The sequence below is a fragment of the Lagopus muta genome, chromosome 10 (assembly GCF_023343835.1).
Source record: "Lagopus muta isolate bLagMut1 chromosome 10, bLagMut1 primary, whole genome shotgun sequence".
NCBI classification, from domain to species: domain Eukaryota; kingdom Metazoa; phylum Chordata; class Aves; order Galliformes; family Phasianidae; genus Lagopus; species Lagopus muta.
This window is the reverse complement of record NC_064442.1, coordinates 19,337,104-19,359,009: the sequence shown is the minus strand read 5'-3', so window position 1 is coordinate 19,359,009 and position 21,906 is coordinate 19,337,104. Positions and strand designations below refer to the sequence as shown.

The 21,906-nt window shown below is 50.6% G+C and overlaps 2 protein-coding genes across 6 annotated transcripts; both read left to right on the top strand.

Moving 5' to 3' along the window:
• Positions 1 to 5,455: 5,455 nt before the first annotated feature.
• On the top strand, positions 5,456 to 10,062 carry NMB (neuromedin B). 5 transcript variants are annotated; one of them, XR_007379091.1, is made up of 5 exons: positions 6,796 to 6,951; positions 7,391 to 7,593; positions 8,351 to 8,454; positions 8,604 to 8,708; positions 9,789 to 10,062. XR_007379091.1 is itself a non-coding variant. In XM_048956098.1 (3 exons), exons 1-3 carry the CDS (start codon positions 6,816 to 6,818, stop codon positions 9,834 to 9,836), a joined length of 387 nt encoding a protein of 128 aa, XP_048812055.1. In that variant the 5' UTR covers positions 6,796 to 6,815; the 3' UTR covers positions 9,837 to 10,062. The 5 variants fall into 5 exon arrangements, 1 of the variants encoding a protein (XP_048812055.1); XR_007379090.1 differs by having other exon boundaries at positions 8,348 to 8,454; XR_007379092.1 differs by lacking the exon at positions 8,351 to 8,454.
• A 7,499-nt stretch (positions 10,063 to 17,561) lies between these two features.
• On the top strand, positions 17,562 to 21,906 carry DUOXA1 (dual oxidase maturation factor 1). The gene is made up of 6 exons (XM_048956278.1): positions 17,562 to 17,708; positions 18,527 to 18,584; positions 19,268 to 19,402; positions 19,539 to 19,752; positions 20,434 to 20,648; positions 21,279 to 21,906. Exons 1-6 carry the CDS (start codon positions 17,562 to 17,564, stop codon positions 21,488 to 21,490), a joined length of 981 nt encoding a protein of 326 aa, XP_048812235.1. The 3' UTR covers positions 21,491 to 21,906.

The following is a 21,906-nucleotide window of genomic DNA, read 5'->3' as shown; positions in this document are numbered from 1 at the left end:
CCCTCGGGTCTTTTTTGGCAGAGCTGCACTCCATCCTTTAATCCCCAGCTCATTTTGTTAGTGGGGGTTGTTGTTGTTCTGTGCATTAATTTAAATTTATTTTAACTTGGGATGATATAAGGGGCTGAGTCAAGCTCTTCTGAAGTCTGCTAATCAACACGTCTCAGTGAAAACTTGCTGGAATTGCTGCAGGTGCTGTTCTCTGCGTTCTCTAGCTTTCACACCTCGCAGTGGCAGTTGTGTTACTGTCACCGAATTAATTAAAATTAAAAAAAAAAAAGGGGGGCAAAGCACTAAGGGATTCTGATGGTGAGGGGTGTAGGAATTAGCTCTCCACAAGCACCTGAGATGAGAAACGGTCCTTTCAGATGTCTGGAAATAGCAAAGTCCCTGTCCTGCCTGCAGCACGGCCCCCAGGCTGGCGATGCCGGCTGCTGGCAGCAGGTGTCAGCAGTCAGTGCGGCTGAGGACTGCAGATTTGGGTGCAGGAAGGTCTTTCCCAGCTTTGCTCTTGCATGGTGACCCGCAAATGAGCAGGAAGAGTTTGAAAAATGAAGGATGTTTTTGGGTAAAGTGTGGGGTAGTTCCAGCCCGGGTTTAGTGATTATTGGAGCCATGGTGTGATTTGGGAAATGACCTCCACAGGCCATCTTCCGCCTCTTCAAAGCTCAGTGTAGCTCAGAACGTGGATCTGTGTTATCTGCAGCCATGAAAATGAGGTGTTGGCTCTCATAAGAGTGAGGATTCATGCCGCAAATCCATTTGCAGCTCCAACGCCCACCAGCTCCTATGCTACCTCCCACATCACCTTCTGCATCCCTCCAACACCTCTTCTGCCACTGCGGGAAGGGAAGATGCTGGGGATGAGGCTGCAGAGGCTGCAAACTGGGAGCGTGGGGGCAGGATGACAAAGAGCTGCTGCTGGCTCCATTCCCCAACTCTTATTCTGCTTTGCGGAGCAGAAAAGCTATGGAGCGTGCAGGATCTCTGGTTCAGCTGGTTGCTAATGCTGAAAGGTCTGGCAAGTGCTGCCATGCTCCCACAGAGCCAGGGGTTTTGCTGTTTAGATGGGCTGAGGCTTTGTGTTTTATTTCAGGTTTGTTCTTTTTTTTAAAGGTGAGGCTGCTGCAGGAAAGCCTTTGAGGCTTAAGGATCTCAGGGTGGCATAGGAAACATGGAGACCTTTGTGTCACAACAGGAACGGGATTTATTTGTAAAGCATGTGGGTGTTGAAAGGTCTGGTTTATAAAGAAAAAAAAAAAGAAACAATGGGAAAAAAAAAAAACCAGCCTGGGCTAAGACTGCCACGGGCTCTGTTGTGGTTACAGCCAAACACAGCAGATTTTCTGGTAGACAATATCATTGCCTAATTACTGCTCGATGACATCTGCAGTCCGGGGCGCAGCTCTGCAGTGCACAGATCCCAGCAGGGGCAGGAGCCGCCTCAGAGCAAAGCAGTGCTGGGTGTCTCTGATCATTGCTGCAGTTCTGATGGCTGACTTTTTTCACATCAAAGGCAGACAGGCAAGTATGATGGATGGGCGGTGAGCTGTGAGAAGTAACGTGCTGAAAATTGAAGCTCTTTGAAACGAAGGCTGTCTTTGTTTGTGTGTTTATGATGCCTGAATGCACATCATCAGCCAAACAGCAGTGAGCATTACCTGTTTTCCTCTGCCGCTGCATACTGCTTAAGCAGGGAGTTTCTAAGGACTGCGTTTGTAAGACAATTGGCTCGTGCTTTCCTTAATAAAACTGGATGATCTCATGGTGCTTTTACTGCCTTTATAATCAGAACACGTCAACCTTATGTTTTTCAAGGAGAAGCTGTAAAGCAAAGCGTTATCCTTGGATAGAAGACTGCTTCTTGCTGGGGAAACACACGATGGCAAACCCAGCGTACAGCTCCTGGGACGAGCTGAACAGGGATGCCAAGGGAGGAGAGGTGGCTTAGGCAGAGACTCTCCTCTGCTGCAGCAGGAGAAACAGAGCACCCCGGCTGAAGGCCAGCAGTGTGGGTGACTCAGGGGCTGAATCAGAGGAGGGGGTGTCCTGGTTCCGGACCTCTGACTGCCCTGGTGATGCCAGGCAGCCACAACCTTCGGTTCCCATCCGTGCTGGCAGCTCCTGGCACTGCTCCATGCCCTGAAGATGACTGGTCCACCTTAGCTCTGGGGAAGCAGCACCTATATTGCGTCGTAAGGCAATTTCCTGCCTCTTTTGCCTTCTGCTCTCCCTTGCAGCGCTTCCATCCCTTTCTGCTCACGGGGCTCTTCATACACGTGTTCAATTCTAATAGGTCTTTTGAATGTTTGATCTAGCAAAGTTCCCCAGGCCTTGGTGGAAATCAAAACTGCACAGAGATCTGTCTAATTAGGGACAGATTAGAAATGCACCCTGTGATCCAGGATGGCGCAAACATGCTCTCTTGCTCCCGCTCTCTCTGCCTGCCCCCACATCTCTTGACTTTCCTGCTAGTTCTCTTTAATAATTTAAGAGCACTTCTTGGAGCACTCTCTGCTGAGTATCTTGCTATCGCCTCTGCTCTCCAATTTCTCTTTCTCCTATAGAACCGGTCTTGCAGGGTTTCAGTTTCCAGAGAGGCAGAAGTAAAAATAATGTGTAGAAAATGAACTTCAGTTTAATTTTTCTAAGCCTCAATTCACTCAAAGAGGGACATCAGTCTTCTGCCACGTAATTCTGGTTGGGACACTTCTGATCTAGGCATGGATTTGCCGGCAAGAAAACACGACTTTTTTCTCTAAGTCTTGTTACAAAGCTGTTATTTGTACTGTGTCCAGCGGGTGTGGAGTGAGTGGGAAACCTCAGGGAAAACCACAACTCATTTACTGCTTAAATGAAAATTGAAAAACAAGATGTGTGAGATTTCAAATTTTATCTTTTATCAACAACCACTGCTGCCTGTGGAAGAATGAATGTAACAGAGGGATTCAAACTTTGTAAACAAGAGGCAAATGCGTCAAAACAGAGCCTGGGGCATATGACAGGGCTTTAAGTTTGACCTGGCTTTGGAGGAACAGCGAAGGAGAAGCTGAAGCAACTTATCTGCTGCTAAGAGTTTTATTGGCACCAGGAGCTCTGTGAAAGAGACGCGCAGGGGCTTTGAGGCCTTTGCTCTTCGTGTGTGTTTTTTATTAGAGCCATTGGTTTTGAGCATGCATTTTCCTGCCCAGTGGATATTGCAGGGCTAGAAACATGCACGCCGTGTTTCTGGGGCTCTGCAGCTCAGAGTCCCTCCCAGGCCGCCTGGGAGATGCATCCGTCAATGGCAAGGTATCAAAGCATAATTCAACAGCGAGGAAACAAAATGGACCTTGTTTTAAGCCCTCTGAACCACGGCATTTCCAGATTGCTCCGTTAACTTCGCCTGCTCTTAGCTCAGCATTAGCAAAGCCCTCTGTGCAGAGTATGATACGTTTATTCTGCAGAGCTAGAGGAAAATCTGTTCTGCTTCACTTTTAGGTACGTTTGGATTTGTTGATAGTTTCACGGGTCTGTCAGTACCCTCATCAGCTCTGCGCAGGCTGGAGTTGCTGACTGATAAGGAAGGAGGCATCCCAGGTGTCCTGTGGTGCCGTGGGCTCTGGGAAACATCGGTGTGAGAACCCACAGAAGAAACCAGTGAAGGAAAGGACAACAACAAACCCTGGGGCCTGGATGGAGATGCTGTGGGACACGGAAAGCATTGAGCTATTTGCCTGCCCTGCAACACCCACTAGAAGCACCAAGGGATTCCTGGTGAGCTGGGAATGTGGGGATCTGCAGGCTATAAACCAGATCAGCAGGCCGGAAAGGAGTAGGACCTAATCTACAAGAAAATTGGAGCTCGCTGAATCTTGGAATCAGGAGGTGTGTGGGCAAGGTGATCCTGCTGGGATCATCCAGCTGCATTTCGCAAAGGTAGTTGGCAAGGGCTCTCAGAGAAGGCTCCTAAGGAGAGGAAGGAGACCTGGAATACATGAGGAGGCCCTTACTGGGAGAAATCTTTTGCTAAAAGGTAGAAGGAAACAGTTTCCGCAGCAGAAAACACCAGGGTACTGTGCAGAGATTGAGTTCAGCACATTCAAAAATGATCTGCAAAAGAAGGCAAATGCTGAAGTTTGGTGTTGATATTAAGTTTTTCAGGGTTGGTGTGGATGAAGGCCAACTGTGAAAAGAGAGTGGGCAATAAAAATGATGAAATTCAAATGTACATACATACAAAATTGTGCACGGGGGAAAAAAACAATTTTAACTCTATTTATAAAACAATGGGTTCCGAGTTAAGTGTTACCATCTGGAACACTGGGGTTGTAACAGATTGTGCTATGAAAATGTCATTTCAGTGGTCAGTAGTCACCGAGAAAACAAATTGCAAGTGAGAATTAATAGGAAAAAATAGAGAGTAGAACATACCACGGCAGTTTCCTACAAGCAGAGGCATCAGGGGAAACCAGCAGCTCAAGCTGAAAGATCCCGAGGTCCTTCAGGCTGCCTTGGGTGAGAAGGAATGGTTCCTGCAGGTGGGAAGGAACGGATCCAGCTGCAGAAAGGCGGCTGCAGGCTGCTCTGGCCCAGCTCCAGGGGTTAATCCCAGCAGGAAAGGGGACGGTGGGCTCTGCGCAGATGCACACTGCCTCGAGGACAAAGCCATCTATCAGAAGTCCAGCCTGTGCTGAGTCACCACCGTCCTTCCCCAGCTCCATTGCAAGGCTCTCGGTGGCTGACAGGCGACTCCCCTGTACCACCTGCAGAAACCAATGTTGTGACCTTTGCTGGCAGAAATCAATTTCTAAAATGGAATTTGTAACGTCTTTTGTAAAATATATTAACTGGGGAGATTCCTTTGGTGGCAAATAGCAGTTGGTAAGGTGAACTCCTGAGCTGCAGAGAGCAAGCTGTGGAGGAGCACTGTAGTGACAGTTTCTGCCCCAGGTGCTGGAACTTGCTGAACCTCTCCCAAGCAGGAGACTTCAAGTGTGGGTGCCAGCTGTTTTTCCTGAATTACAAATATCATGTTTTTGCAATGGAGATACAGATGAAAAAATCCAGTGGAAATTTGGTCTCCATTTGTAAGCAAGGTCACTTGCACTGCAGCCACCTTTCAAGCCATGTTTGTTCATTCTCAGGGTGACAGTGGAAGGAGCAGCACTCTTGCCTGCTCAGGAAGGGAACAGCTTGGCTGCAGTGTGATCACCGCTGCAGTTGTTATTCCCAGGTGTGGTAAAACACGTTTTGGGTGGACCCAGTCTGTTGAGCATCCTGTCCAGGGGCTGCTTAGCACCTGTACGACATTCACTAGTGCACAGGAACTGCTGAATCACGGCCTGATCAATCACCTGAGGTGAGCACTGAGTCAGCCAGGGGAGCACAGTGAAGGCAGTTCACCTGTGCTGCTGGAAGGGGTGGAGCCTGGCTGCACCTCTCCCAGACCCATTTAAGAGCTGGCTACCAGTGGGGAAGGATCTCTTCTGGAGATCTCTCCTCTGGAATTTCATAGCGGGCCCAGGATATGGGTAAGCATTCTATCTATTCTCTTTTGGTATAGCAACTGCTTAGCCAAACTCTCTGGTATAATTCATAATTATAATATCTGTACATTCATTGATTATACAACTAGAAATTGCCCTTGACTGTAATTATGCCACTTAAGAGGGCAAGCTGTGCTAAGCTTTGGGTTTGTGCTCTGTGTTTTGGTGTTGGGAACTCGATTTTAACAAGACCATGGCAGGGGACAAAATTGGTATTCTCAAACCTTGCTTGTACAGCTTCCTTTAGCATCAAATGTGCTGCTCAGCAAGCAGTGGGCTTGGGTCTATTTCCCTGTTTTCCATAAAACCCCGCTGGCTGCCCAGAATCATGTCCACTTCCAGCCTGCGCGGAGTCCCTGAGCAGCTATTGTGTTGCTTTTCCCCAGCTTGAAACCAGGGTTGTGAGCCCTTGTTAATCAAATCTCCTTGTCCAGCTAAGCCTCTGTGTCAAGCAATTAAAGCAGTGTGCTATCAGCTTCTGAGTGTTTGTTACGAGGCTGTGACAGAAAAGCTCCCCACTTACCTGTTCCCAGCCTGGCTTGCAATCCCTCATCACAGCCTGGAAGAGAGAAACAGCTGCAGGACTTGTGAGGACCCTGGGAGCACATGAGGCTTTATACTCTTTTTTTTCCTCTTGTAACATTAAAGCTGTGTTTGCAGTTCAGACTCTGCCCCAGGCTGAGGGAGCAGTGAATTGCCCCGAGATCTTTTCTCTCCAGCAGCAATAAACCCTGAGAAGCGCAATGCTAGCAGTCTTCCCTGTGCCTATTCCCAAGGAAGCTCTCCACCCCACGACCTGGACCTCCTGGTAAAGCAGAGCTTTGGGTTCGGCGCCACTTCAGGATGTTTTGAGGTTATTTTGGGATCTTTTAGTGCCATTTTGGGATTGTTTCAGAGTCATTTTGGTGCCATTTGGAGCTAGACTGTCTGCGGGCAGTTCGGACATCATTTGGGCCTTTTGGGGGCTGCTTTGGTGCCATTTTAGGCTGCACTGTGGGCTCTTGGGGTGACAGTGCAGATAAAAGCGCAGCGGCTGGCGGTGAGGCGGCCCCGGCGCTCCGTGTGTCCCGGCGCTCCGTGTGTCCCGGCGCTCCGTGTGTCCCGCCGCATCGCGACGCTCTGTGACTCCGCGCGACGCCCTGAGTGGACGCGGAGGGCGCGAAAGCAGCGGGCAGGGGCAGCTCGAGGAGGGGGCGTGGCTTGAAGAGTCCCCGCCCCCCCGCTCAGTATAAATGGAAGCGGCGGCGACGGCAGCTCTAAGCGGGAGCGTGTCCCGCCGGGGCGGCCATGGTGGCGGTGCGCTGCCTTCTGCTGCTGCTGTGCGGCGCTGTGCTGGGGCGCGCCGTGCACCTCGACTTCGCCGAGCACCGCAGCCAGGCGGCCAAGATCAAGGTCAACCCCCGTGGCAACCTGTGGGCCACAGGTACCGGGGGCCCGCGGGGCAGAGCGGCCGGGGCGAGGGTCGGTGCTCGAGGCTGCGGGGCCGGGACTGGCGCGGCGGTCCCGTGAGGGGCGGTTGAGGCGGGCTGCGGTCACGCCGTCTCCTGAGGTCTCCTTTCGCGAACGGAGCTCGCGGTTCCTTCGGAGCACGGATGGCCGCTCTGGGAGCCTTGGCGCCCCGGCTGTGCCCGGCGGTCCTGCGGGCGGAGGTGAGGGGCACGGCTCTCTTCGCGGCTCCTGGCGCCGAGCCGCCGGTCCTATGGCCGTAGAGATGCCATCGGAGGAGGAGGGCTCCCCGAGCGAGGCCCCGGGGCTGCTGGGCTCTTCTAGGCGTTCGGTTCGCTGGCTGCGGGTTGTCGGCGTGCGGTGCGGGTCGCAGCCTCGCTGCCGGGCGCGAGGCACACGAGCGCGCTGTGTTGCAGGTCACTTCATGGGGAAGAAGAGCGTGCCGGGCACCCAGCGAATGGATGAACTGCGGCAGCCGGCGGCGCCGATGTCTTTCGGCCCCTCGCTCAGAGCTTTGCTGGAGGACGTGGTGGAACTGCTTACCCGGGAGCTCCTGAAAATCCTCTTGCAAGAAAGACTTTTGGATCAGAACCAAAGAAAATACGATCTCGCTGACCAGGTGAATATTGGCTGGTATGGAGGGAGATGCCCGGAGCAGGGAGGTGGTGGAGATGGAAGCACCTGTGCTGCTGCTGGAGGTTCGGCTCTTTCTAGGATTGTGTTCGGCTGAATGGCAGGGGCTTTTTGTCCTCATGATTGGAGAGCTGAGCAGGGGATGAGGTGATCTCCAGGCCAGGGGTTGTTAAGGAGTATCTGGATCCTCCTCTGATGCAGATGAGGGTAGCTGGCTGCTGTGGCTGCCACGTGTGTCCCTTTATCCAGCCGTGGTGAAGACAAGGAGTGCAAATCCTGCCTCTTCTCTCCTTGCAGAGAAAGGTCAAGAGAGACACTGCTCTGTATGTGCAGGAAGAAGAGTCTGTCCTGCAAAAAGGTTTTAGTCTTCTAATTCCCCTTTCTGGGGCTGTTTTGCTGTGGTTAGGGTGCGGGGGATGTGTGATGTTGTTAGTTTGGCCTGCAGAGAGGTGAGGTGTGTGTTATTTCCCTGCAGAACATGTCTTTAGGAACAGTTGCATGCCCCATCTACAGCAGGGGTTCCTGTACCACATCAGCAGATCTTCACATTCCTCTATTTAGCTCCTTGGTGTGGCTTTTCCCTGGGGGCTTTCCCAGCTCCTAGTGGGAAGTTAGCCCCTGGGAGCAAAGCATGCACAGATCCTCACGCAGGAGGTGGAGATGGAGTTGCTTGGGCTGTGTTTCTGCCCGTTTGCTGCCTCTTGTGTGTTTCCTTGGTGTCTTGTACTTTCTGTTCACAGCAGAAAGTAATGGAGAGCCTAGAAGAGATGAAATCCTCATGGGTGTGTCCTGTGTGTGCTCCCACTGAGCTGCCATGCTTGAGGAGCCATTCAGTAGCTGAACACAGGTAAAGCTGCTTCTGTCATCTAGAAGCACTGATTAGGCAGTGCTTGCTCCTGTTTGCTTTTTGGGATAGGCACAGGTAGAGTGGAGCTGCAGGGATGTGAGCCTGAGTGGTACTGATGCTCAAGGACCTCCCTGATTCAATTTCATCAGATTTAGGTAAACTGAGGATCTGCTAGCAAACTAATCCCCTTGGGACAGAAGATACAGCTGGAGATGGAGCCAGAGCTAGAACCCAGTGCTGGACATCAGCCTTTGGTATGTGGGCTGCCCAGTGCCCATCTGGTGCCTGGATGTGAGGTTGCACCCCATTCTGGGTGCCTGGCGGGCAGTTGGCTCCTACCTCATACCAGTTCCTTCCAGAACCTCACAGCTCTCCTGCCTCAATCTGCATGTGCTCCCAGCTGGGTCTTAGATCTGTTTCTGTCCTTCAGGTACCCTGAACACCTCTGGACTGGCTTCTGCCTTCCTGTTCCTTTTTTTCCTACCACTCACCCCCTTGACCATCTGTGCTTCTGAGCTGCTGGTTGACATTAATTCTCCATGATGATTTTGAGCGCTGTCGTTATATGTTTCTGTGGGACCTTTTTTTGCTCTTGTTGGGGTGACATGACAGCAGCATAAATTCCTCCTGCTGTTCCTGCTTTCTCCCTTCCTGTAGCTGTTGTTGGACACCTGGGGTCAGCAGCCAGCCTGTGCTTGAGCTGGTGTGTGTGCTGCGTTTGCCACCTGCCTAAGAAGCTGCTTAGCAGCTTTGTGCTGCGAAACACTGTACACCCTCTTTTCAGGGTCTGTCACTTCCATCCTGAAGCAGTTTAGAAAAGCAGAGATGCTTCTCCCTTCCTGTTTCTCAGTGGGGCAAGAACTAACATGCAAGTGCTGTTCTGGTGCTTCAGCACAAAAGCTGTGCTGTGCTGCAGGGTAACTGTTGGGAATGCACACTACTGTTCAAAAACTGAGCAGACCTCTTACACTGAGGCAGTATCACTGATCATTTATAAACTGGTTCTCCCTTCCTGTTTGCTCCTGTAAACATTAAACAAATCCTTTGTTTCACGTGGGCTGGTCCTGCCTGCTGCTGGTGGGATTTGTCTCAAAATGTCCCTCCACGAAGCAGGATCCCACACACCATTCTATGCAAATCATAGCAGAAATCTCACAGAACAGGAGAGGGCTGCGAATGGGGATTATTCATCTTTTTAACCACATGCAGTAGCAGGGCTTGGCTCTCAGTGTGCTGGGGTTTCACAGTGCCACCCCAGGGCTGTGCCTGTGCATGTGATATCAGCTGAGGTGGCACAGGGGAGTTGTGGCTCACCATTGTGCTTTTTCTTGTAGGAGACTGGGCTTTTAACAAAGGTGCTGGAGAAGTATTTCTCAAACTGAAGAAGCGCAGCAGTGAAGGATGAGGTCAGCAGGCTAAGCTGTGCATGGCAAATGGAGGAGAGCATCATCCTTGTGGGTTACTGTAGCAACATCACATTTATTCTTTCTGTAATACTGTTAATAGTGATTGCTTGTATGAAAAGCAGATCCTCCCTGTATATTTCCTGTATGTTTTCTGCTTCCTTGTTGTCTGATGTGCCCCTGTGAATAAAACCAGCTCTTTGCAGATGCTAGCTCAGACTTTTTCTTGAGGGTGGAGAGGCAGACCCCATGGCTTGTGCAGGAAGAATGCAGAATGGAAGGAGGCTCCTGCTTCTCCTCACCAGGAGGTGATAGGCTATGCTCCCTGCAGCCCTGCTTATTGATCTAAAACAAAATTACAAACTTGGGTAAGTTGTTACAGCACTTGCTACTGCAGCAATCCTCTATAATGCTTCATCATTCTTTGACAGTCCTGGCTACTGGGGATGTCCCAGTGGACTGGAGACTGGCAAATGTGATGCCCATCTTCAAAAAGGGCTGGAAAGATGATCCTGGTAGCTACGGACCTTTCAGTCTCACCTCGGTGCCGGGGGAGATTATGGAATGGATAATCTCAAGAGCCATTGTGGACTGGTTAAGGGTCAACCAGGGGACCAGGCCTAGTCAGCATGGGCTTACCAATGGTAGATCCTGTCTGACAAACCTGATTTCATTCTATGACAAGGTGACTCGCTTAATGGATGAAGGTAAAGCTGTTGATGTGGTCAGCCTGGACTTCAGTAAAGCCTTTGACACTGTCTCCCCCAGCATCCTCACAGAGAAACTGGCTGCCCACAGTTTGGATGGATGGATGCTCTGCTGGGTGAAACACTGGCTGGATGGCCGGGCCCAAAGAGTTGTGGTCAGTGGAGTTAAATTCAGTTGGCAACCAGTCACGAGTGGTGTGCTCCAGGGCTCAGTGCTGGGGCTGCTTCTATTCAACATCTTTATTAATGGTCTTGATGAGGGGATTGAGTGCACCCTCAGTAAGTTTGCGGACACCACCAAGCTGGGAGGGAGTGTTGATCTGCCAGAGGGGAGAAAGGCACTACAGAGTTAACAAGGTTAACTGTGAATTTCAGTAGGGCCAAGTGTTGGGTCCTGCATTTTGGTCATAACAACCCCAGGCAACCATACAGGCTTGAGGGGGAGTGGCTGGAAAGCTGCCTGATGGAAAGGGACTTTGGGTACTGATGGACAGTCGGCTGAATGTGAGCCAGCAGTGTGCACAGGTGGCCAAGAAGGCCAATGGCATCCTGGTTGTATCAGGAATGGTGTGGTGAGCAGGACCAGGGAAGTCATCCTGCACTGCACTGGTGAGGCCTCACCTCAAGTACTGTGGTGTGTTTTGGGCACCTCAGTACAGAAAGGATGTAGAGGTGCTGCAGCAGGTCCGAAGAAGGACAACAAGGCTGGTGAAGGGCTTGGAGAATATGGCCTGTTAGGAGAAGGAACTGGGGCTGTTAGTTGGGGAAGAGGAGGCTGAGGGGAGACCTTATTGCTCTCTTCCAATAGCTGAAAGGTGCTTAGAGCAAGAGCAGGGTTGGTCTCTTCTCACAGGTGACAGGAGGGGAAATGGCCTCATGTTGTACCAGGGTAAGATTGGGTTGGATATCAGGAGACACTTCTTTACAGACAGGGTTGTGAAGCACTGGAATGGGCTCCTCGGGGAGGCGGCTGAGTCACCATCCCTGGATGTGGATTTGGATGTGGTGCTCAGGGATGTGATTTAGTGGAGGGTTGTTAGAGTTAAGGTGCATGGTCAGGTTGTGGTTGTACTCAATGATCTTCAAGGTTTTTTCCACCTATGTGATTCTATGATTCCATAAGTTCTCCTTGTTGGAGTGTACTTGCTTTAGGATGACTGTGTGGTGTGCTTGCAGTGTGTGCCCATGGCTAAGCTCTTGTGTGTGACCCCAGGGTCCTCTGGAACAGCTGAAGAAGGCAGGTTGTCTTTTTATTATCTTGTTTTTAATGATGTGTTTATAACAGCGAGTGTACTGTCTTCAGAGATGCAGAAGGCTGCATCTTACAAGCAGAGATTACAGAATAAGTTTCTGTAACTTCGTAAAGTGCTGTTCATATACTGTCCCCCAGCTACCCTGGGCACATCCTCAAGCAGAGCTAACTCTGACACTAGGTGCCTTAAGGGAAGCTGTAAGCTGTCCCCTGCATCCTTCTCATAATGCATTCAGCCTCGACCTCTGCAGGGGGCTGCTCTGAGCTCCTGCTGGGAGGAGAACAGTTCTCTCAAGTGCACGCAGGCCATGTTGTACCAAGGCATGATCCATGCCTGGATCAGTGCTAGGATCCTTCCCACTTCAGGGGAGTGGGACCAAGCCAAGGGGAAGTTTTTCAGGAAGGTGCCTCTCTTAAACTTATTTTCTCCACACACTTGTTGCTGTGTGCTGGGAGATGAGCAGCCCCCAGTCTGCCTTCTATTAGCTGTAGCAAAGCCTTGGCTTATAAACTAATAATAAGCAAGAAAAATAATGGCTCAGCCTATCATATTTGATGCTGGAGCAGACCAGATGCCTGAGAGCTGGCAGTTGTGATGGAATGGCAGCTGTATGGGATTTCTGACCTGATGCTCAGCTGTCTTATGACATGCCATGTTGTGGGACTGCCAGCTCACATTTTGCTCAGGGAGGCCTGAGGGAAGGCAGACAGATTTCCGGATGTTACAGCAGGAATCTGCCATGCAGCACCTTAGTGAGATCCTTCTTATTAAACCCACCTAGCAAGAAATGCTCATCTTGCCTGTCTGCCCCCATCTCCCCCAGTCCCTGAGATAAAGATAAGTAGATCATTTAGGAATTGCTGTCATAGGCAAAACAAACTCAATTTGGGGAGTTTAACTTAATTAATTTATTAATATAAATGTTTAAGTACTGATTCAGGTTCTGAGCAGGCTCAGAGTAAAGATGGAGATGGTGATGATGCATCCCTGCTATGTGTAAGACTGGTCATGTGTAAGACTGAAGAAAACCATGTACTTCAGTGCTTTTTAGAGCTTAAATAGACCTCTGCCACGTCTCCATGACCATGGTTTTGCTGGGTCTGAGCGTGTTTGTAGTCTACCCACCTGCTCAAAGCAGGGTCAGCTCAGGGATTTGTCCATCTGAGTCTTAAAAATCTCTGGGGCTGAAGACTGCGCAGCCTGGTGCTGCACCTGCAGCTCCATCACTGGGCTGTTTCATTCTTTCTCCCATTCTGACAAGCAGCCACTCAAGCTGAAGCCTCGAGTCCCTCTTCAATTTAAATTACAAACTGGTAAACTGTTGAGGGTTTGTTTGTTTGTTTTTTTCCAGCTTTGCACTTGTCCCCTTGTTGCTCCATGCTCCTGTATGGAGCTCTCTCTCTCATGCCTCAACATTCTCCAGAACCTGCCAGCTGCTTCTGCATGCCATGAGCAGATCTGCAATTGGGGACACTGACTTGAGAGGTTGCTGGGGTGCCCTCAACCTGCACAGACCATCAGCAGCAGCATCAGTTTGGAACATGGATGGCTTCATGGTGATCGTGGCAGGTCTCCTGGACTTCTCTGTGGCCATGGCATGACTGCAGAGATGGGAAAAGGAAGCAAAGCAAGATAAGAGGAAGGGAGATAAACCACCTCCTCTGCTGACATTTGTTTCCTTTCAGCTGTGGGACGGCTTGGTGAGAAGCAGACTCATATTGATACGGTTGAAGGTCCACTGCTACCACTTGGTGTCATTAGTGTTCAGGGTTAGTGAAGCGCTCCCAGCCACGCTCCGTTGGTTGGATAGGACTCTCCTACACCCTCAGCAAAAGTGTCAGGCCTCAGGTTGCTGTGCTCCTTCTCCTTCCTCTGCGTTGTTTTGTGCCATCTCTCGCATGTGAGATTTAAAAAAAAAAAAAAAAGGCAGTGAAGTAGGGGGAGAAGGAAGCAGAAAGGAAATCAGCTTGCTGTCAGGAAAAAAAAAAATTAGGCTCCTAAATACCTTTGCCATCCCCCATGCTTCTCCAGAGCTCCTCCTGTCATGCTGATATGGCCTGGTGGCAATGTGGGAAGGTCCATCTGTGACCCTGCTGTATGTGTGCCTGGTGCTGCTGCTCTAGGCTAGAGAGGATAAAAGACAAACCACCCATCTACAGACCCACAAAACCTTTCTATGGGCTGCACTTGTAGCGTTTGTTCCTGAGCTTTCAGGCTTCAATGGAGGGAAAGGGATCTAGAACAACAGGGACAAAACCAGCCCCAGAGAGCCTGGTAAGAGCCTTCCTGCAACTGGACCCTGCATCAGACCCAAAAATCATCAGGGTGATGATGTACAGAGAGGAGAGGTCTGACATAACGTCACTTCCAGTTTTTATGTATTTATTCTGCACTTAACCTACATGTGGTGGTAAGAACCAAGAAGGGAAATAAAATATTCAGGGACAAATTGGTGTTTATAGAGCACCATGAGTAGGATAAATGTGACGTAGCGGTTGATCACTGCTTTCTGGGAGCTGCTCCACCAGTGCCTTCACTCAGCTGCTACTGACTTCACCACCCAGTACTGAGCCCTTACTGGAGCTGTAGAGCTGGCCAAGTTAGTTACTGCATCGTTGATGCTTTTTGTAAGATGTATTTAGGTCACTTCTACAAGAATGAGATGTTTTCCCAGTGCGGGAAGCCAATCAAAGCAATAGTTCAGAATTGCCTCTTCCTCATGTGACGGGCAGAGGCATGTAGAGCAAGATCCCTCCTGAAAGTGAATTTAGGATGTTCCTTTCTCTTAATAAGGACAAACAAAGCTCCTAGTGGAGCAGCCCTCAGGACTTTCCACTGCTTTGGAGAGAGAGAGAGATTCATATTTTCCTATTACACGGCATGCTGTTGGCCTTCAGCAGAAGAGAGACCTTCAGAGACCTTCATCCAAGTTTGGGTAGCACAGTGCTGTGCATTAATTTCAAGGATGGTGTGGAGGTGTTAGACACAGGACATCTATGGAAAAAACGGGTATTGCTTTAATCAGGCTTCTGAAAACAGGGATTAAGAGAGAAAGCTTATCTCTAAATTGCAGCCTGGGATGAAAATGCTAATTATCACGGTGTACATCATTAACAAGACCTAGAAAAGCTTGAGAAGGGTCAACTCCCTCTTCTGACATCAGACTGAACCCCTGGAAGGGATTCTCCAAGCTGAGACAGTAAAATCTACTTCAAGGCAACGCCTTACTCAATATGAGCACTGTTTGCAGTTCCCATGGGGTAAGACATAGATTCTCTGGGTAAGGATGGAGATATTAAGGAAAGTAACCAGGTTTCTGTGATCTGGAGCTCCAAGAGCACATGCTGAGAGCCTCAATGGGGCTGGGCCTTGTGATGATCAGGTAGCCCCAAGCATGATGGGCTTTCTGACACGCACCTCTGGAGGTTCCATTGGTGACCTGTTCCTCTCCTACAGTGTTTTGATGGCTCTTGGAAGGAGCAGAATGCTGGATACTCAACACAATTACTGGATGAAGTATTCCTGACAGTTAAAGTCCCTCCTGTGTCAGTTCTCACTAGGAGGATGGCTGCACCCTATGGCAATCCCACTTGCTGACAGCTTTCTCCTGACCCCGTCCCTCACCCAACTTGCTAACCTTGACACTTTCCTCAGTTCATGCTTGGTGCTTCTCAGAGCAAAATAATTGCTCAGGAAGATCTTGGTGCAGTGGTTGACTTTTCCCAGGGCAAGGACGTGCATCTGAGCATTTGTACCTGCTCTGCTTCTGGCCCTGTGCAGGATCGTGCTCTTGCTTCCAGAGTTTTGCACTAAGATGAACAATGGAGCAATCCAAGCTGGCTTGCTTTACTGTATACATACTGGGCATCCCCAGCTCATGGGGCCAGTAGGAAACGAGCCTAGTTTATCAGACTTCTGAATGTGGAATGTAATCAGAGAGATAGAGAAAGTGAAGCCTTAAGAGCGATGTATTTATTTGAGGCATTTCTCCTCTCCCTGGTCAATGACAGTACCCAACCCAGTAAGGCCAGGCAGTAGGTGCACCTGGCGGGAGCTGGGAGTGGTGGAAGAGGTGGGTGTTTGGTCAGAGCTGCTCCCTATGTCTTCAGGATTACTCCGCAGGAAGTGGGTGGGCAGGGATATGACCTGTGGGGTGATGCTAGTTGGAGGTGTGATCGCTCTGTTCCCCAAACCAGGTTACTGGACAGTGCTAGGATGAATCTGCTGAGGATGGAGGCCAGTCAGGACCTGAGCCAGGCAGCAGTCACAGGGAGGGGAGAGAAGTCATGCTGTGCTCTGTCCTCTCAGTCAAACTTGTTTTACAGGTCTCACGTGCTGAGATGTCAGGTCTTTTCCCCCATCTTTGGATCCCCATCAACTTCAGTGCCCTGTGGCAGATGAGATGCATCTTTTCTCATTTGGTGGGCACCCTGTGATGGAAAAATCTCATTAGGGTTTCACATGGGTTGGACAATGGGAAGTCTTTCCCTCTGCCACCCAGACCTCTTCCAATGACAGGATGTTGGGTGGGGAGACTTTGGTTGTCTCCACCTTAACAGAGCCCTAGCTTGATGCCAGATGAAGTATCTATGCTCAAGAACAGCACTGAGGGGCAATGGAGACAACCAATGGGGCAGAGAGACTCCTGGACACTAACTGCACCAAGGGGATAGGCATAAATCCCTACCGGAGATCTTCTGGGCTCTGCTGATCCCCTGTCCAACTTTTGTGTCACTGTCACCTTGCCTAGTAACTGAAGGTTTGGATGGGACCTTACTGGGAAAATTCCCCTGGAGATGGAGTCTGGTGCATGGTCAGCGGTGGTAGCCATCCCCAGCCAAGATGCACTGCTGGATAATGTATTTTATGGGGACAGTGGCATTTATGGGGGCTTTGAAAGCCTTTGCTGCTTTCCCAAGGAGCTTGGCGGCCCTGGTGTCTTCTTGCCATACAAAAAAAAAAAAAAAAAAAAAAAAAAAAAAAAAAAAAAAAAAAAAGCTGGATTTTTAATGGGAAAAACGGAGGAAAAAAAGGCAAAGCCCCTCAGGACTGCTCACTTCTGCAGCTCCACAAAATGCCACGCCATCCCTTCGCTCCTTGCATCCTGCCTGTCCTGGGGTTTGGCAGCAGTGTTGGAGGAGGCGGGACGCAGCATACAAATTCGGGAAGAAACATGCCAGGCTGGCTTCTTGCCCACAGCCCCAGAGGCAGCGTGGGAAGGTGAAGGCAGCAGCTCAGAGCAGCTGCTGGCCCAGAGGATCAGTGGGTGCTCCGGCATTGGCCACAGCAGAGGTAGGCACTGCATGGGGTGCGGGGGTTTCTGCTTGACTGGTGTCTCACGGATAGGGGTGTTGTTGGGCAGCATCTTGGCCAAATCAAAGCTGAGGGTGTATCCAGGCATTGTAACAGAGATCCCTGCAGTCTGGATGTTCTCTGGGGAGAAGGGAGGGCTCCCAACGGCCTTTCAGCTCGTGGTGGTCATGCTCATAGAGAGGGATTGAGGTGCTTGCCCCTGTACAGAGCCAAAGAGGGAGGGATGGCCATTCAGAAGGACTGGCACAAGCCATAGAACCTCCACCCTCCCTGGAGATGTGCACTGGTGGTGGTGCCCAACACCCTGGGACAGGAGCAGGAGATGGTTCTGTGGGCAGACTGGGTCAGAGGAGGTATGGGCAGATGACGTATCCATCAGTGGTGTGCTCCTGGAGGCTCTCAGTGCTGATTTCTACCCCTGAAGCAACAGGATGACTCTATGGGATGGCTCCTTCCCCTTCTACCCTGGCACCAACGCTTTCTTCCCCTTTGACACCACCTGGGCCATCATTGCCTCCGTCTTCCTCTCTGCACTGGTCACTTCCATCATCATCCTGCCAGGCATCCGGGGCAAAGGGGTAAGTGGAGGGCTAGGGGAACTCAGCCCTGTGTTGGGTAGAGCCTGAGTGCCACCTCCTTCCCTGCATTTACGGCAGGCCTGGGGAGCTAATGTGCCTATGGGGCAGGAACCTGCTGATGTCTGGGTCTGAGGGATCTCAGATACAGCGATGAGCTCCAGCTCAGCTCCCATGCTGGAGAGGCCAGACTTCACCACCCCAAATTTACAATCGGCTCAGATCTGAGCTTGGCAAGCTCCTAGCTAGATTAGCCTGAATGATTTCACTGGGTGAGGCACAAAGGGCTTGCTCCACCTTCCTGAATCTCCAAAAAAACTGAGGGTGTGCAGTGTGCATGCCTCAGCACCACTTACTGAGCCCCCTGGGGATGCCTGGCAAACTTACCTAGCCCTACACCACCACCCGTGCTTGCCAGGAGCCTGCTGGAAAGGCATTTCCCACCCAGCAAACCTCCAAACTGCTTTTGTCTCCAGCTGTGGCCAGCTTCCAACACATGGAAGCACATAAGGCTTGGATAAGTGTGGAAACTTCAACTCAGAACTATTAAAGGGAGTGTCTATATCCTTCCCGGAAAGGGGATGGGCACGGTTTTCCCGAATGGGATGATCTGACCTTCTTGCTCTGCCTCAGCCTCCATGCTGCCCATGACATGGAAGGGATGCCCAAGCCATGGGTCCTTCCCCTGTCCTACTCACCTGTGGAGCCCATGGGGTTGCTCCCCAAGTGAGAGAGGGGTCTATTTCTGGTGGGACTTAATCAAAGCTGAGCTCCATGTTACAAAATCTGAGTGTATCCCCAACTCTGCTTTCCACTTGTAGCGGCTCTTCTGGCTCCTGCGGGTGGTGACAAGCCTCTTCATTGGAGCAGTGGTCCTCAGTGAGTACGGGGGTCTCATTGTGTTCAGAGACAGGTGGGGATAAGGAGTGCAAGGACAGACAAGGAGAGCAAGGAGGAGCAAGGTGGGAGGATGAACAGAACAGCTGAGTCCATCTTGCAAGATGAGCTCACAGGGAAGATCAATCCAGTTCAGTGCCCAGGATCTGAGCCCAGCAAGACAACCATAGAATATCTCAGGGTGGAAGGGACCCACAAGGGTCATCTAGTCCAACTCTTGGCTCCACACAGAACTACCTGAAATTCAAATCTTATGTCTGAAGGTTTCTTGGATTAGCAATGATAGGAAGCACAGACACTCAGAAACCTCCTCTCCAAAAGTTGGTGGACCACTACTGGTTTCCTAGCTGCCAGGAGACCCAGACAAACTGGCTGTAGTTAGAAGAAGATCAGTGCCTGGATGGTGTTCACAAGCCCCATTACCTCTAGGACTGGGAACTGAGCTGAGCATGTGGAGAAACAATCCCAAATGGGGCTCCTGTGGAAGTAGGTAGGTGCTGGGGGAGGTACATGCATGGACCATGCTTCTCTGCTCAAAATCCTGCTTATAAACCAGGCCTTGCCTTTGGAATGTTATTTGGTGACACTCACAGTATGTCCTTCCAGCATACATTGTCCCTAAGAGGTCTGCTCACCAGGACATAGCTAACCCATTATCTTCACAGCCATACAGTTCACCAGAGACTGGGAGAGCGGCTGGGTGACAGCCAACACCTCCTACAAATCCTTCAGCCGTGCCGTGGTGAATGCGGATATTGGGCTGCACATCGGCCTGGCAGGAGTGAACATCACACTGGTGGGTGAGTGTGTATCACAACACAAAGACATCGGACACAAGTTTGGCCACTGTCCACCCAGGTAGTGGGCATGCATACTGGGAACTCTTGGAGTTGCCTCCAAGGCTGGGAGAAGACCTTAGTCCTCTTCCTCTGGCAGGAAACCCAGTGAATCAGGTCAACGAGACCATCAACTACAACGAGCACTTTGCCTGGAGCTTCGATGCAGACTACGACCACAGCTACAGCGAAGGCCTGGAGAAGGGGCTGCCCAGCCCCATCCTCTACGTGGCGGAGAAGTTCACCACACACAGCCCCTGCAACGTGCACAGGCAGTACCGCATCTCCAGCCGCTACGCATCCATTACGCTGTGGTAAGGCGGAACAAGGGGTAAGTTCTGCTTCTGCTTAGCTGTAGGTAGAAAGGTCTGAGAGCATCTCCACATGTCTCAGAGGTCGTGGGAAAGATGCTGCAGAGAAGAGTGGTTTGGCATTCCTTACAGGTGTGTCAGCAGCCAGGCCCAGCCCTTGTCTCCTTCTTCATGATCGAGAAAAATAACAGGCTGTGCCCAAACCTCCCTGTCATTGAGAACTGGTTATCTCAAGGCAAGGACGTTGATTTCAAGTGATTCTGCCTTATTGTTCTTGGATTCAGAACAATTTCTTAGACTCGCCTCCCCGGTAAGCTAAACCCAAGCCCTGTGCACAGGGCAAGGCTGAGAGCTGTGCTCACTGCAGCTGCTGAATCAGATGCGGGCAGGGCTCATGGTGTGATTCTTCCAACAGAAGTCTCCTTGGCTGCCCTTTTCCTTTTGAATAGATATGAAACACCTGGGGCTGGCCAGTTACGAAGGACTACAGGGCCAGAGAAAGGTACAATTTGAAAGGGGCCCTTTGGAGGTCTCCACTTGAGCCCCCTATGCAGAGTAAACATATCAGAGTCTCAAGTAGCTCAGTGCTGAATATCCCCAGGTATGAAGAGCCCTCTTCACCACTGCAGGAACTGACATGCCCACGTACAGGGCTTTCAGCTCAGTTTTGTGATCCTTTTGTAGGATGGCCTTATGCACCTGGCTCATTTCTACCCTGCTCTTCTCCATGACCGTCCTCCTTTATGGCGGCTACATGCTCCTGCTCACTGCCGTGCTGATGCTTTTCTCACTGCTCTTCTTTGTCACGGTGAGGAACATCCCAAAGTGTCCCATCCAGTTTGGGCCAGCCTCCCTGAAAACAGATTACGGCAGATCTTTTTGGCTGACATTAACAACAGGTGAGTGATTAGCTGGGGCTTTTGGTCTCCATTCCTGCAGTACCTCAGCGGTACTTCATCTGCTCTCATATGAGTGACCAAAATCATCTGTGTCTCGAGTCATAAAATCAGGGAGAGACTTGGTTTGGAAGGACTTTCTAGGATCATGCAGCAGTATTAATGTCAAAGCCTCATCAGGTTGTCCAGGGCCTTGTTCAGGCTTCTAGTTGATGTACCCATGCATCAACCCTTTGCCTTTCAGGACCATGAATGGTCCTTTCTGCCCCTCGGGGATGTCCCACGGCTATTCCACTCATTGGCAGAAGGTGGCAATTAGGTCCCCCTGAAGGCTTCTCCTTTCCTGGCTAAACAAACCTACCTCCTCCAACCATTCCCCATACATGGTGGGCTCTAGACCTAACGGTCTAGCCCTCTGCCGCAGCTTATTAACTTCTTTTTGTACTGAAGAGCCCAGTTGTAGAGCTGCTGTAGGAAACTGGGAACAGAAATAATCCCTTCCCTTGACCTCCCATGTGATGCCATATCCCATTGGCTTCTATCCCCTCTGGTCCCCATCCCTAGGTCTGTGGCTGGATGGGCCTGGAGTGCATTTGGGGACAATGCATCATCTCTCCATGCTGTGTGTTTCAGGGCTGTTCTGCCTGCTGCTGGGGCTGGGTGTGATTGTTCTCAACTCTGTGCGCCCGCAGAAACTGAAGCTTGTTTTCAACCTGGATGAGGGAAAGAGAGAAGTAGATGGGTGGGAAAAGTCCCACCTGCCAGCCGAGTCCAGCTCCTCTGAGCAGGACATACTGATGGTGTCCTTGGGTGAGCTCTGTGAGGTGACAGCCACCAACCTGTGAGGCAAAAGCAACATGGTCTTGGAGATCTCCTTGATGTGGAAGCTAAACCAAAAGAAACTGGAGAGAAATCAAATATATATAATAAACACATAAGTATGAACCAAAGGAGAAGCAACCCCTACACACTCAGTAGCACACTTACCCCAAAAGGTGCCTCCAGAAGCCCACTCTGCCCAACAATGCTCTTCCCAACAACAGGTGAAGAAGAAAGCAGAGCTGTGGGCACTAAAGTACCCTGTATTCAGCACCTGCTCTTGGTCTGGAGTGAAGGATTCCTGGCAAGGAATCCCACGTATTAGCGGGATGTTGACAAACCTTGGAGATTTCTTCAATGTTGGAAGTACCAAACCTTGGAGGCATCCTAAATGTTGGAGGCACCAAGTCTTGCAGAATTCTTGCATGTCAGAGATACCAAA